Source organism: Phaseolus vulgaris, chromosome 2, assembly GCF_000499845.2.
Source record: "Phaseolus vulgaris cultivar G19833 chromosome 2, P. vulgaris v2.0, whole genome shotgun sequence".
Taxonomy (NCBI): domain Eukaryota; kingdom Viridiplantae; phylum Streptophyta; class Magnoliopsida; order Fabales; family Fabaceae; genus Phaseolus; species Phaseolus vulgaris.
In genome coordinates this window covers 26115500-26132123 of record NC_023758.2, presented here as the reverse complement: position 1 = coordinate 26132123, position 16624 = coordinate 26115500, and the positions used below count along the sequence as shown (strand labels likewise).

General features: G+C 30.9%; 2 protein-coding genes across 2 annotated transcripts; one reads left to right on the top strand and one right to left on the bottom strand.

The window, feature by feature from the left end:
- Nucleotides 1-769: 769 nt before the first annotated feature.
- Nucleotides 770-1771, bottom strand: LOC137811102 (NDR1/HIN1-like protein 12). The gene has a single exon (XM_068612690.1). The coding sequence runs from the start codon at nt 1769-1771 to the stop codon at nt 1088-1090; it is 684 nt and encodes a 227-aa protein (XP_068468791.1). The 3' UTR covers nt 770-1087.
- Nucleotides 1772-1910: 139 nt separating this feature from the next.
- Nucleotides 1911-5551, top strand: LOC137811101 (uncharacterized). The gene is made up of 6 exons (XM_068612689.1): nt 1911-2928; nt 3044-3340; nt 3433-3510; nt 3706-3787; nt 4149-4291; nt 5170-5551. The coding sequence occupies exons 2-6, from the start codon at nt 3047-3049 to the stop codon at nt 5368-5370; spliced, it is 798 nt and encodes a 265-aa protein (XP_068468790.1). The 5' UTR covers nt 1911-2928; nt 3044-3046; the 3' UTR covers nt 5371-5551.
- The last annotated feature ends 11073 nt before the right edge of the window (nt 5552-16624 follow it).

Below are 16624 nucleotides of genomic sequence, written 5' to 3'. Positions count from 1 at the left end.
TTGAGCCCAATGTAAGAGAAAAATAGTGGCGTCAAATTATCGTCACTTGTCTTATATTTCTCAGTGATTTATTTTATACAATTTGAGTGGTTAATTTTTCAGTTCCGAAATTTTTTTATCATCTAGGAATTGGGATTATCTTGAGACAGCACATTATTTCATTCTCTGGTTCTGGAACATATATATCCATTACTTTATTTTTCAGCTTTTGACACTTAATAACTTGAACATTATTGAACTTAGTTAATGCATTATCCACATGTTTTAGGCCTATTAAGTGTTAGGCTTGCACATCATTTAACATATTAGGGAAAGTAGATGTGCAATTGAGGCATGCTTACTGAGAGAAAAGTGACGATATACATGTAAACTTTAGAAAGGCACCAAAACAAATAAAGGTGCCATGTTTCACACCTCTTTAATGTTAGAAGTTCAATTTCTAATCTTGGTGATGCTAAATGCTGATCAATTATTTTCCATATTTGTGTGTTTTCTTAGCTCTAAAGAAAATGCCATTTTTTCTATTAGTTTTGGAATTTCCACCTCTACTTTTCATTACTTGTGACAAGGGATTTAACTATACTAAAGTGTCGTGTGAGAATACCTAAACTTGGAGAGCGAATGAGAAAATATTTTTCAAACAGTTTTTTTCTTTCAACTTGGTTCATTCTAAAAATTGTAGTTTTCCTATTCTTGGCAGAAACCTAGAAAATATTCCCAATGAACAAAATCACAAAAGGAAGAACAAGGAATGTTGTCGTAGAGAAACTGTTTGATAAGTTAACCTTTTGTGTTTCTGGGGTGAAAAACTAAATTGAACGTAACTTGTTGGATACAAAGACGAATTAATTATTCACTATATATACCATTAAAGCCACAAGCTTCGTAAAAAGAGTGTCCAGTGCAGAGTCATATCGCTATAGCAGGATTGAAATATCTCCTGCAAAAGCAACGAATCTAAAAGATACTCAATTTTATTACCCGTAAAAATCTATGTGGGGAAGGTAGAGGCGAAAATATGCAGAAGGAGAAGGAAGAGTTTGGTTTCTTGTGTTTACAGAAGGAGAAGGAAAAAATGGAGCAAGAATCATTTGGACTCAGAGGTGCAGCGTGAGTGCTTAATGTAACTCCCATTGGAAGGGCGAAACCTGAGTTCACACTCCAAGTTGGTCCAGAACTTAACCGAACCTAAGGGTCCTACTCTCCACCTTGTTCTGGCGCCTCCCTTCAAGTCAAACCCTATCACGTCACGCTTCCACGACTCATCCACTTCCTCCATCTGCTCCGGTGTCAAGGGAATGGAAGCAGACCGAACAACGTAGTTGAGTGTCTTGGAGCTGTTCTTGGCAACATCGAAGGGTTGAGCAACCATCCTTGCTATTGGCTGGCCCTGGTAGCTTAGGTTGAAGCTTATGTCGGAGAAGGTTGCATGGGCCTTGGCGTTCCCGTTCTGGGCCACCACCCTGATGGTGAGCTGGGTTTGGAGAAGGCCCGCGTAGTCGTTGCTGAGAAGGTCAAGGTGAGCATTGGTGATGCTTACCACAGGGATTCTGGGGTGGATCACTATGTAACCCACGAAAACCACTATGCCTGCCACTACAACACCTATGGCTATGATTGTGCAGAGAATTGCTGCTATCCAGATCAAAGGGTGTGTGTTGCCACTATGATGAGTGTTTACCAATTTTCTTCTGCGGTGGTGGTGCTGGTTCTGGTTCTGGCTCTGGTTGTACTCCGGCGCCTGGCCATGGTCGCGGTGGAACGACGGCATTGAGATGGATGAATGGAAGCCAAAAATCAAGCCATGTGGGGTTATTTGGGAGTTTTATGTTTACTTGAGAAGGAAAGAGAGTTGGGGTTGGCAAAGCTTGGTGAGGTAGGGAACTGCTCCAAAAACTGGTTCTTTATCTCTAATTCGTGGGAAGGTTTTGGTATCTTCCTTTCCTACCTTTAAAGCATTTCTCTCCTACTACCTTATTGTGGTTTCGTTTTTATATTTTGCTATCTCTCCCACAAGCTGTCTTGCTCTTTAACTTTTTCTAAAGTCAGTAGTAAAATTGTTTTTACACATTTTTTTCTTACGCTTCTTTCTTAACCTTCTTTGGGAGAAGTGGAGGCGTGTTCTCGATGTGGGATTTTGGACACAAATTGTGGAGAATCATAAAATAAAAAATGGTTTATAAATATAGTATTGTACAAAAAAGTAAAAATACCAAACTTGCATGCCAAATACTGCCTCACTTCCTCTTTTCTTCAAGATTTCCTGCTTTTGAAGCTTTAATCAGGAATGGCTTTGCAATTGGACGAGGAAGTTATCAATTGCTACTTTTTTCATGTTCGAATATCCTCATTGCATTTTAATAAACCCTACACCATTTATACTATTTTTATTTCTCATATTTAATTTTTTTTCAAATAATTTATTGTGGAAACTAAATAATGAACCCTCTATCTGTATACTCGGATCAGAGCAGAGGAATGATCCGAATTGGGCCTCATTTGTCAGGATTTCGTGGGCCGGCCCAAATGACTCACAGGCTGCCAACGTAATATCGAATTTTAGATATTTCTTCTATATGATTGAGAAAAATAAATAAAACCATGTTTTTTTCTACTACATTCTAAGAGATGTTTAATGCAACTTATAATGATAATAACACGTTATCTTAAAGAAATTTATCAGTTATTGATTTACCTGAAAATATATTTCAAAAGTATATCTTGAGTTTGGCGGCGGTGACCAACGTTAGTAAAGAAACACGTGTACGGGGTAAATTCAGAGGTTCCAAGGTTGTAGGACCGTGCAGATTTGTATGGTTGGAAGAAATGATGGGTGTATTGTACGTGAGTTCCAGGTGGAGCAGATAGGTTCGTGCCGTGAAACTCTCATTCTCACATTCTGACTAGTGCCACAACACAAGATTCACTGTACGTACAACTCCACAATTTTGTGGCTCACACATATAACACTGCACACTCACTCAACTTTCCTCATCTTCTTCTTCACTCAGCTTAGCCATTAACTGCTTCACTTCTTCCTCAGACCATGAAACTCTCAAAGGCATTGCTGCGAACACCCTCACCAACTTCACCGGCTTTAATCCGCCCCCAAAATTCCATCTTTACCTCAAATGGAATTAGAAGGGTCTTTGTGTTTGGGTGCCAAAGCCTCAGGATCCCCAGTTGCGCCTGCAGCAACTCAGGATTCGCTGTTTCTTCTTCTTCTGCGGCGGCGAATCCTTCTTCGCCGCCGCATGTTGCTTCCAAGTCCGGATATGATTCTGTGGTGACTCAGGAACAGTCAGAGAAGTTGGAGGCCTTAGAGGAAGGCATTGAGAAGGTGAGAGTTATGTTTTCCAGGGTCTCTTCTTTGTTTGAATGTTTTTAAGTATGGTTGTTGATTGTTCTGTTTTTCGATGATTGATTCTGTAGGCGATTTATAGGTGCCGGTTCATGGCTTTTCTGGGAGTCTTTGGGTCTTTAATGGGATCATTTCTTTGTTTTATCAAGGTATGCTTTTTATACATTCTTGTTTACTTTCTCAATTGAATATCAATATGTTTTGAAAGATTTTTTTTCACTGGTTAAAGTGTTTGAGTTAGTGGAATCATTTTAAAATAATTAAGCAACATCAGAATTGTTATGCTATCTCTGATAAATTCTGGTTTAGTGCATAATTTTTTCCATTGACCTTTTATTACGCAGGGCTGCGTATTTGTCACGTCGTCGTTTATGCAATACTTTGAAAACCGCAGTAAAGTAATCCAAACGCTAATAGAAGCTATTGGTGAGTGCCTCTAAAGTTAAACTCCAATAAGTCTTTGCAATCGTGTTCTTCTTTTTTCTTGTCATGTCTTAATTATATAGCATATTCTTCGTTTTCACTGTCATTAATGATAAATTGCATTAGTCTCTATCGTCAATGAAATTAAATTTATAAAATTCCATAAGCGCATTTTCACAAAATATAAGTTCAGTACATTTTTTTGAGCTTTATCAAAAGGATTTAGAGAGGTACTGTTGTAGAGCTCTTTTAGCCTATTATTCTTTTTCTTCTTTATAAAGTTTGGATTTTGTTGTTCTATAAGGATGTCTTATCTCTCCCATGTGTTGTCTTCTTTCTAACTTTTGCTTTATTGTTCATCTAGATGTCTATCTTTTAGGAACTGTGATGCTGGTCTTTGGAATGGGTCTCTATGAGCTCTTTGTCAGTAATCTTGGTAGTGCAAGCTCTCTTCCAGATCAAAAACATTCTTACAGATCAAGTCTCTTTGGTTTATTCACTCTAAAGGTTAGCTTTGGAACATTATGCTTATCTAAGTAGGATTTTGTGTTCTATGTATTGCTACTGGCTACTGCCTCTCTTCTGCATTTAGGCCATTTAGAAAAAACAAGAAAATAAAATGTCTTTAATTGAACTAAATGTAGGGAGGGATGTTCCAGATGAAGATTTGTTTTATGGAAAATTAGCAGATAGATTCAATATTGCTTTCAGTCGTCATTCATTGATCCATTATATGCAGTTATTCTAAAAGGAAAATTAATGGTAGTTGAAAATTGAAGTCCTCCAAGATGGTTACTTTTAGGTGACCTATGTTCTTGGGCCATACTCTCTGGCATATTGTTGACGGGTATGTGGAGATTTGTTTCTCAAGTTGTATTGTATATTAATGCAGCTTTAAACATGTTTAATGCCCTAATGTAGTTACACACTTGTTGGCAGATAATGATCAATTCCAGTTAAAATATAAGGAGACATTTAGAAGAGTTTGTATAAAGTTCATTTCGGTTTACTTAAGGTGCTTGCAACATTAATACAAACTTATCACCAAGTGCTCTAAATCGTAAAAGCATGTTCTTATTTAAGCAAAGCATATTAAGTGACTACTTACCAAAACACAGCCAACCAAAATAGACATGAATAGAGAACATGATTTAGACTATGATATATAAGATAAACTCAAAAAAAAGTATTGGTGAAAACAATAGTTTAAGTCTATGTTAGTTTTAACTTTGAGAAGGTTAATTTATTTTACTTTTTGGGTAATAGTAGTGATGTACAAGAGATTGCAGCCTCGTGGCTTCTGAATATATTTCTGGCTCAGGGTTTTCTTTCTCTCAGTAAACTGTCTGTGATGTTTGTTCCTCTGTGTTGTTTTTCCTTTTCAGGAACGACCAAAATGGCTGGATATAAAAACTGTGGATGAACTGAAAACCAAGCTTGGTCACGTCATAGTGATGCTGCTTCTGATTGGGTTGTTTGACAAAAGTAAGAAAGCTTCCATACACACTCCTGTGGATTTGCTATGCTTCTGTGTTTCTGTCCTCCTTTCTTCTGGTTGCCTCTTTTTGCTGTCTAAGCTGAATTAGGCAAAATGATGTTCATTCACATACATTTAAAGTAAGGATCACAAGAAGTGATACACACGCATGAAAGAAAAGAATAAATGTACCTATCACTTACTTTTGATCTGTATATATTACGATGAATATGCAACTGTCTTGTACCTTTAACCAATCACCTCATTTGAAGCATTCGAGGTTTCCTTTCTCTTCCTTCTTTGGGCTGAAGAAGATTCATTAAAACAATGACAGAAGGCCTTAAGGGATATAATTAAAGGATTTGGCTTCATACTTTTTGTTGATAAAAAATAAAAAGCTTGCAAATAAAATATAACATATAATTAATTGTTGACAAAGGATAACTTGCTAATCATCATTAAATGGATGTTTCTGTATAACAGTGCAAATAATTAACAAGTGGAAATTAAAATCAAGAATATATGCCTTAGCACCTGTTTGGGATAAAAGTATAGGAGATATAGGGACACCAAGAAATATTCTCTACATCAAAAGGTAAACTCCAAGTGTTTAGGCCAATGTAAGTACCATCATCCAAAAAGCTGAGGTGTCAGGCAACATACATAAGATGAGAGATTGCAGAACAAAATAGTTTCACCATGGTAATTTGAGAAGCATGATTGTTAAACAATAAAAAAATAAAATTTGGGCAAATTCTCCCACCACTTCCTTACCTTCCCCATTCACTTAGGCTCTGTTTCGGGAGGGGATGTGTGAGGATTTGAGGGAGTGGATATGTGAGGATGTGTGAGGAAAGTGAGGGTGTTTGGATTGGGGTATGTTAGAATGGATGTCTGAGAAAAGTTTATGGGAGTTTGTAAGTGATATGATGGTTATGAGGGAATTTTAATTTTTTTTAAAGGTGTGAAATGTTACTTTACTGATTAACCCTTGCCTATTAAAAAATTAATAATAAAATGAGTTGTTTTTGTTTAAAAATGAAAAACTTTCACACGTAGATTTAAAAATTATAATTAAAAAAATATATGTTAAATATAAATATGTATAATATAAAAATTATAATTAGAAAAAAAAATGTATTCAACAAATTAAATAAAAACAACAGAACTTCAAGTAATAAAATTAAAAAATAAATCAAATCTTATATAAATAAAAAAGATATTATTTTTTAATATTAAAAACTCTCTAGAAATAAAAAATAAAAAATACTACCACAACAAAAATATAACGTAATTAACAATAGAAAAAAAATTCATAAAAAATTATAATAAAATAAATTATAACTCATAAATATAATAACTATATATAGAAATACTTTAATATAAACATAACAAAAATAAAAATAAAAACAGAATTTCAAATAATTTCTTTAAATATTAAACATACACTATAAAATTAAAAAATAAGTCACATCTTATATAAATAAAAAATTAATATTTTTTAATATTAAAAAATCTCACAATAAAACAATCTAAAAAATACAACAGTAACAAAAATATAACATAATACATAAATACATATTTTAATATATTAATTATATTTTCACTTTCTAATCAATAATTTAAATATTTAGTATTAAATAAAATGAATATTTAGTATAAAATAAAATGAAAAATGTTTAGTATAACCTTTTGGTGATGACCATGATCCAACCCAGGTAATATTTTTAATTTTAATTAGATATAGTATATTCTTTTCTTTAAAAAAAAAACTAAATCCAACCACATTTAATAAAATATCTGATTAGAACTTGAAAAATAGGTATCACCTGATCTACTCTAATAACTAATATATAAATGGAAGATTTTATTTAACTATATTTTTTTTACACTGATTTATAATATTTTATAAAATAATAAACAAACTTAAAACTTCCTTGAAATTTATTATGATTTGTTTCTTCATTTTATATATATATATATATATATATATATATATATATATTAAACATTGTACAATAAATTTTTTAAAATACTAATACATTCAAATGAGGATAAATTTGGAAATAAGGGATGCTGACATGGCTTTCCCTTTACATCTCTTCATTTTGAGGGGAGAGGATATTTACTGTTCACAGGTATATCCTCTCCTTCACTTCCCTGCACATCCCTTGATCCAAACCATGGATATCCACTCACATCCTTCCTCTTGAACAGTACATCCATGGAAGCAAACAGGGGGTTAATGTGAAAAGTTAGGTTTAAATAATTCTAGATGAAGCATAATCTCAATTGCATCCCGTATCTATACCTTTCTTTCGACTACAACAGTTTCATTCTTCTCCAACCAAAGCGTTTGAGATAGTAGTTTCATTATTTAACATGTTTTTATTTATTTTACAAGATAAATGCACATTTACCTAAGGGTTTGGGTCTCTTTACTTAAAAGTTTTTCCTCAGGCAACATAACAAAATTCTACCAAAATAATTATTGTTGCACTTGCAATGATTTCATGTAATAGACTCTTCTTGCAACCTGAAACAAATTGTAAACCCTCATAACCAAAGTTTTATTCTATCTGCGAAGATCTATTTTTTATTTTATTTTCTACTCCATTTTTACATCTTATTGGTTTTTTCTGGGTTTTGTGGCTTTTGGATTGTACAAACACAAATATCACCAATAAAAACAACATAAAATTTATTTCAACCACCAATGTTTATTACCAGTCATCACAAACAATTATCAAAACTTGAAAATGAAGAGATATTGTTAGAATTAAAAAAGATATGGAGGTAGAAGAGAAATATATGGAGGCACCGAGAGAGTTTACTTAAAATTTGAAACTATTTTAGAGTTAAATTTTGGAAGCTTGTATTATAATAAAGTGGCTTGACAGATGTGAAAGGTGTCAAATGCAAGTAATCTACAATGGATTTAGAATATACCATAGTCCTACATTAGAATTTGAACTTAAGACTTATCTTATTCAGACAAAATTGACTTGGAAAGTGAATATTGAGTTGATACATTAGAATAAGGTGGCTTTATACGCCCTTTCATACCTAAAACTATTACCCTGAAACATGTCAAATGAATAGGTAAATATAACAGTTGGTCTACAATGACTTCTTATACCATATCATAATGGAATCTGGACTTCAAATCTATTCTAAGCAGTATATCAATGACTTTAAAATAAGTTTTAATATCATATTAGAATAGAATTTGGGTTTATAATCTATTATCCAACATCAAAACTAAACAAAACTCAGTGTGATTCTAATATTTAGTTGATTAATAAAAGTAAAGTGGATAAAGTAATTTTGAATTATTTGGATTTAAACATTTTTTCTTTTTAAATGTTTAGTTTAGGATTAAAATTAATAATGGTTGTTACATATATAAAAGATGAGTGATTATATTATGTGTGCAATTACTTTTAATATTAAGATATTTTTTATTTTTTTTATAAATTTAAAATTTAATTAAGAGTAAACTAGAAATATAAAATATATGCACCAAAACCAGAATCTCTTTATTAATTGTTATATAATTATATTTTGATATGTTAATATGTTATTTCAAATCCTCATTTTAAAAAGTTTAATAATTTTTGTATTCTACTATTGTGATAATTTTTTGAATTTCCTCAATGTTCTCAATTTACTTTTATCATTAAAAAAAGTCTACGTAATTTCTTGTCAAATTAATAATGTTGTAACATTAGAAGTGATATGGACGAACATTTCATCAATCAAAATTAATTTATTGATAATGATATGTCGTACCAGTATCTAATAAAGATTATAATAATATTATCATCATGAAATTAAGAGAAAATATTACATTGATTTGTTTAAATAAAAGGGGAGAAATTAAGAAAATTATTTTGTGAGAAAGAAGTTATTAAACCTTTTAAAAAAATTATATTTTTAAAAGTCATAATTTTTTACAACTATCTTATTAATAATGTTCTTGTATGGAGTGGGAAGGTCTCGTATCTCTCTTATGAATACTGTTAGATATCGGTGTTGGGTAAGCTTTGGTCTTTGATCTCGGTTTTCTATCTCTGATAGAAATGGGGTGTATTTGTAAAATGTACTCTAATGCTTAAATTAGTACGTGATATCTAGTGGTTGAGAGTAATAAATGTTATTGAGTATGTATCTTTATTTTGTCCTTTAGTGCATATTTATAGATCACAGTGGACTTCTCTTATTGAACCCTGTTTTAGCACGAGTTATCAAGCTAATCTTGGTGTTAGAATGACTCTTCGTACACTTGTTTTGTTAATAATGTTGTACAAAGGGATAGTTCTCCGTTTCTCAAGAGGTATTCGAGTGTATGTGTGGACGGTTTCGGTTGTGCCACCCGTGGGGTGTTCAACCATGGATACTGGTGGTACAAATCAAAGTAATAACTCATTGTTATCTATAGAAAATTTAAAAGTTAAATATGTTTATCATCTGTGTTATAACATGAAATTTATTTTTGTCTTTAGTCCAAACTTTAAACCTCTTGAATACTTGTAGTAGAAAAACTATTGAAACGGATTTTTTTTTTCAAATGAATTTTCAACATGGATAATATTATAACATCCACGTCAGCAATAAGTCAACATAAAATATTTTAATATTATAATTCGGAGAATGTATTTGTCATGTAAAAAAGAAACTGAGAAAAATAAACTAATAGTTTCTAGTTTCTTTAGTACAAATATTTAGGAGATTTAAAGTTTAAATTAGAAATTTATAATTAAGTGAAAAAGGGATGAGAAACTTATTTAAGTGACTATCTATAAAACAATTGTTGAAGTATATTTTTTTACACCAACGACGTCTTATGAAATACAAAAATCACGAAAATGGCATTAAAGTTGAGGGAAAATAAATACCAAAGAGGGAAAGTGGAAAATATAACAGAAGATGTGATAGGAAAACAAAAAGATAATGTGATCACAATGAAGAGAAGTTTGAACGGTGCAAAAGGAGAAGCGACAAAATTTGCAAAGAAGGTTGTGTTTGCTTTAAGTCAAAAAATGGGTAAACATGTTCCACTTATTCTATATGCAAATAAATTATACAATGTAGATGCAGTAAACTTTTTTTTGTCTATACATTTTATTTTATGTTTCTTTTTTGTCTACACTACTGCACCTACACCCACTAACTACCACCAATAACATCTCACTAATTTCATGTTTTTTATTTTTTTTTAGATCTTGTAAAATATTTATTTTAGTCCTTGTATTACATATTTCATTTTCATATCATTCTAAAAAATGTTTTTTTAAAGATTTAATTCAAGACAAATAAAAGTATTGTAAAAATTAAAATGAAAATCCAATATTAAAATAAATTAATAAGTATTGAAGTTAAAAATTATAATGACCAAAATTCAAACAAAGTTGTTTGACAACCAAAACAATAATACAACTAAATTTTGTAGAGAAAAAAATACATCTAAACCTTTAAAAAATTATTTGTTAAAAAAACTTATTCGCAATTTTGAGTCTCCATTTAGTGTAAGAAATGGGTGATCCAATAAATTTTGTCGTTCCATAAAAATAAGAGACTAACCATATTTGTATTTAATACTAAGTAAAATATTTATTTATTTTATTTTATTATAAATATTTTTTAGTATAATTGTATTAAATTTTTATTTTGTTTTTATAAAAAAATATTAGTTATACTTTTTATTGATGCGTTTAATATTTTAAAACTCTTGTTGATAGAATTTGGTATAAAAGAAATGTTAGGATGACAAATGGGTAGATGAAGAATATAAAAGTAAAGGAAATAAGGACATTGATACACTTAGAGCTTTATTTTAACTTATTCAATATTTAAAGAAAAAATATGAAAGAAGTAAAGTTAGCTTAACCAATATGATTCTTTAGCTTAGCAAAAATGATTTTATATATTCAAACTAGTAATTTTTTTCTCAACAACTTATGAATAACAATTCTAAGAGAGCAACTTTGGACTAGAGAGCCAAAAGAGAGTAAAAAAATCACTTATGTTATACTATTCAATTGGTTAAAAAAAGAATTTTAGGAGAGAAGAGAAGGAAGCATAAAGAAACATGATTATAACACACATTCATTGAAGAGTTTCCTTAATGTATTTCATTTTCACTTTTTCTTTTTCTTATTGCTTCTATTTATTCAATATTGTAAGTAGCTAAATGCTCAGTTCTTAGGATTAGATATAATAATTTGTTATGCTTGAGATTCTTGATTAGTATAGTTTGATCAACCATAAACTTAAATTTGAACACAAATTTATTCTATTGAGTTGATTATTTATGCTTGAGATTGTGATATAATTAGGGATGGTAAAATAGACTATCCTGACCTGTTTTCACTTAATCTATCATTAGTCTGTTAAAAGTGGGACAGGATAAACTGGTTCTTCAAGATTATATGGGCTGAAATTAGTAATTCGGGTGGGCGGGATCACTCGCCACTTTTTTATTTTTATTTTTTTACAATTATTTTATTTTGGATCTTTTTGCTTGGTTGCAGTTATTAATATCACTTTTTGAACAATAAAAATACAAATATCACTTTTTGAACAATAAAAATGCAAAGAGCAATAAAATTGAATCAAAGTTTAATATTCTAATCAAAGAAGGTTTACTGTTTAACAAAATAAAGTAAATATCAACAGTACTGTAATGAATAAAATGATGTATACAAAGATTAATGTAAATAAAGTTCTATATAAAATATTGATCACCACCAATTTTAATTCTAAAAGCATGATGATTTCTCTTTAAAAATGTCAAAAATAACTCGTCCTGCCCTTTCGAGTTGACAAGTTAGGCAAACCGGATCAATATGAGTTGGCAGGTTCAAAAAATTAACCCACCACGCTTAAATAATGGTGGGTCAGCGAGCTCGCCTGTTAGGCCTGATCCATTTTATCCTCTCTAGATGCAATATGTGTGTTATGAGAAATTTGAGTATAAATATTCATGATAACGAATGAGGAAAAAACATTATTTAATAAAATCTATGAAATAAAAGTGGGAAATCCAACATTAACAATATTCATTTTAAAATTATGAATATATAAAATTGACAAGGAGTATTTATTTTGAAATTTATATTTAAACTATTCAACATTATTAAAGCTAATTTATTCATTATTTTGCCCACCGAAATTGGCTTAACGAGAATAATCGAACACCTTGCTGAATCAAACATGTTTGAAAGGGAATAACATATTTTAAAATTTCATTCAGTGAAAAAAAAAGACAAAATATCATTATTTTTTTCTATTGATATCCTTATTTAGTAATTACTACAGATTAACAGTACATTAAATGCAAAAGAACTTCTCTTTTACCTTCAACTTCTTGCAAAAGAAAGAAAGCAAAAAAAAAAAAACAGAGAAAGAAAGACAGTGAAGGGAAATTAATAAATACTAGATTTGAATCAAAGTCTAAATTCTGTTAAATAAATATATTTTAATATAAATACACAGATATTTTATATCCATTAATTTTCTTTAACGGAGGTAATGTAATTATAAAAAATATTAAATTAATTAAGAAGAAACTTAAAAAGTCTAAAGGAAATAGTGAGTAAGCAACTAACAGCCACAATACCAAAAAAAAAGCCGAAACTTGTTCATACAAGAATTTGCAAGTTAGTTTAGCATTGCACATGAAGATCAATTCACATCAAATTCCAATTTAATAAGTAATTTTTAGTTTAATAATTTTAAGTATTGAATTTTATTAAATATCTTTAAAATTATTATTCATGAAAATTTTGTCCATTCAATCATTACTGTCTCCCATAAAAATACATGTCATCTAAAAACAAGTATAATAAATTGCAAGTTGCAAAGACATTGATGTTGAGTGGCACTAGTGTTAGCCACACTTTCATGTTTTAATATCACTATTATTCCATCAAAAGCTACCAAAAATCTTGTGAGTTTTTGTCTTTTTCATTCATTCCTAGATTGAATGGATGCATTGCCAAATGTCAACCTAGCTAACCGTACCATAAAATCACCTCACTTTTTCACATTCTCAATTTCATGTCAAGAATATTATATTACTATTGGAATCTCACGCCTTCTTCTTCCTAAACAAATTTCGGAAAACCTAGGTTTACCAATTTTGAGGAGCACTTGATCTCGACCAATCCCACTTGCCATCTATTATAAATTCTAATACATAATAAAAATCGCCATATGGTTTTTTGTGAGACTTAAGTTTTTTTTTTTTAATTTTATCATTTAATTATGATAAATTATGTGCACCACCTTAATATATAACATAGATAAAATAGGCAAGTATTTGTAAGAGCAAGGAAGAGGGAGGGTTATTAGGTGTTAAAGGAAGGAGCTTTAATATGGTTCTTCTTAGTAAATGAAGTGGAGGTTAGGAAAGGATGAGAAGAGTTTATGGATAAATATATTCTAATATTATGGATAGATATATTCTAATATTATGGATTGTGGAGGAGTCTAGATATTAGTAAAGAATGCATTATCGTGGTGGTGGTGGAGAGACCTTAGGAGAATATGTTGTTATGGAGAAAAAGTGATATGGTTTGATGGTAATATATCATGGAAGGGTGAAACAAGAACTAAAATTAAGTTCTGGAAAGACGTTTGGATAGGAGAAATATCATTAAAAGATAAATATCCCAGAATATACAATAACTCAAATCAAAAGGACGTAAAGATAGCGAAGGAATTGGAATGAAGATCTGTGAGGGTAGAATATGTCTTGCAGAAGAGATTGGTTTGAATGGGAGAAAGCATGCAATAGAGAAGGTTATGCAACTAATTCAAGGATGCTTAATGCAAAGAGAAAAGGAGGATGAGTGGATCTAGAAAGGAGAGGATATCAGAGAGTATTTAGTAAGATCTACTTATCAGATGATACACAATAAAATTAAAGGGAAAGATGAGGTAATATATAATTAATTTTGGAATTCTAAGTACCATCTAAGTAGGAAGGGCAACAATATTTGGTATTTAGTGTGGATAGTTATTATATAGAATTTTAACTAGGAGAAGATTTTATTAATGAAGGAAGAGGATTTTCACCTACACATTTGAAGTTCTTCCTTCTAGTCTTCTCACAAATTAAAAAAAGTCAAAGAGAAGATCAAGCCTAAAGATAAAGAAGTCTACAAACTCTCAACTAATAGGCTTCATATTAAATATCTCTATTTATAGTTTCTTTTAAATTGTAAATAATATAGAATAATGTTTAGAAAAGTGTTTAGAGGGAAACATGAGACACCTCTTTTGTAAAAGCATCTTTAGGCTTTAGTTTAGCAAATTCTAGAAGCTTGGGGAGTGAGCTTAGTAAGGGGGGTGTGATCTTAGGAGTTTTTTGGGTAGCTTAGGGAATAAGCTATGTAAATGACCAGCTCTTACTCCTATAAAAGGAGGGCTTAGGTCCTTCACAATTCAGATTGGAATTTTATAGTAGAGAGACTATACTCAAATTTGGAGAGAAATTGTGAGTCTTGAGTCTTCTTCTTCCTTTGCCTTATCTTGTGAGCTATGGTGAGCTTCAAGTGGCGGCACTCCATCACTTATCTTGGAACAAGGAACCAAGTGGCGTGAATGGCTTCTCCAATTCTCAAAGTCCAGCAAGCTTCTTCTATAAGTGTTCTTCTTCCTTTTTCTTCAATTTTCATTCAGTAGTTTTTAGTTTCCTAGTCTTTCCTTTCATTTGCACCGTTTAAAAGTTGTATTTCCAGCTTTGTTTCTTTGATTCTATTCGGTTCAGTAGCTTAGCATTTCAATTCTGTCCAGCTTTTCATTTCTTGTTCTTCATTCCTTGTGTTTGATTCCATTTGACAATATATGGACTTCCATATGAGTTTTGGTTGGTGCTAAGCCTTGGTGAGTTCTTGAATTAGAACATTGATCCAATTCTAAGTAAGGTGCCATTTATGACCAGCTCAAGTTGCTCCTAAGAATGTCAAAGAATCATGTATTCTTGTAGTTGCATTCACATCATGTGGTATCTAGAGTCTAGGCTTGTTTTTGCTTAAATTTTGAGTTGTATTGCACTTTACATTTCAAGAGCTCTTTAATTCAAGTTGTTTACCATTCTGTTTTAGGATTTATTTTGAGTTTTCTTGCTGTTTTCTTTTGTTACACCATGTGTTTGTGAAAAGGATTCTAGCACTCATTGTTCATATGAGTATGACTGCTCTTTTGGAATGACATTCTCCTTCCTAGAGCTGACCTTAAGCTTCCTTTCACTTGTTGTTATATCTTGTTATCTGTCTTTTAATTTTGTAATCATGTCAAGTTTTGTCTTAGTCATGTTATTCCATAATTGTCATTACTTCTTGTAGTACTTTTATTGCTTTGATTGTTTCTTGCTTTGGTTTACTTTCTGTTTTTTGAGTTTATTGCTTGATCCTTTGTGCATTTTCATTTTTAGATTTGAGTTCATGCTTGTATCTTCATTCTATACAAGTTCCTTTACACAAATTCCATTATGTCTTTGCTAGTTCATCATACTGTTTTTCATTCCTAAATAGGATACTCTGTTTTCTTACAAACGTGCTACTGTTTTCAATTTACTGCAATCAATTGGCTCACTGGAAATTTGTGAAAATTTGGATTTACATTCTTCAAAGTGTTAAAAAAGCATAGAAAAAAGAATTACTCAAAAATTCCAAGTACACAAAAAATGATAAATAAAATACAGAAAGTGTACAATACTGCCGAAAAGAATACGGTAATTGGGCAGCAATTTTGAAAAATTTATTTCTCTCAATTGGCTTACTGTTTTTACCTCATTCCAGTGCCATAATTGAGTTAAGACATTGAAGTGTCTGTGGTTAATTTTTCACATTCCAGTTCGCTTTCAATCATTCCAGTTAAATCTGTAAACATAACACAGTTTGCATTAAAATTTTTTTTTCCAGTAGCTGTTTTCTGTTTTTCTTCAATCTACTCTAGCACTTTTCTTTAGGACTCTTTTGTGTGCTTTCTTTATTCATTGAGTTCCTTATTTTCTTGATTGTCTTTCATTCATATTCTTTCTAGTTTGTCATACATTGCTCTCTGTTTTTGGTTTATCTTTTATTGTTTACACCTTTTCTTGCTTGTCTTTTTGTTCTTCTTAAAGTTGTGTGGAGACTTGTTCTTAAGTAAGTTGGTTTGCTGTGACATATTTCACTTGAAGCTACTCCATTCCACAAGAAAGGCTTGGTTGAGGACAGAATTTTTTCTTGGAGTGGTTTGAGTGTTTTCTTGGGCATTTTCCAGCAACCTATATTTCACTTTTAATTGTCTAACAAGTTTCTTTCACTGTTTTGTTTTCTGTTTTTTGTGTATTTTCTGCTCATGGCTCATTT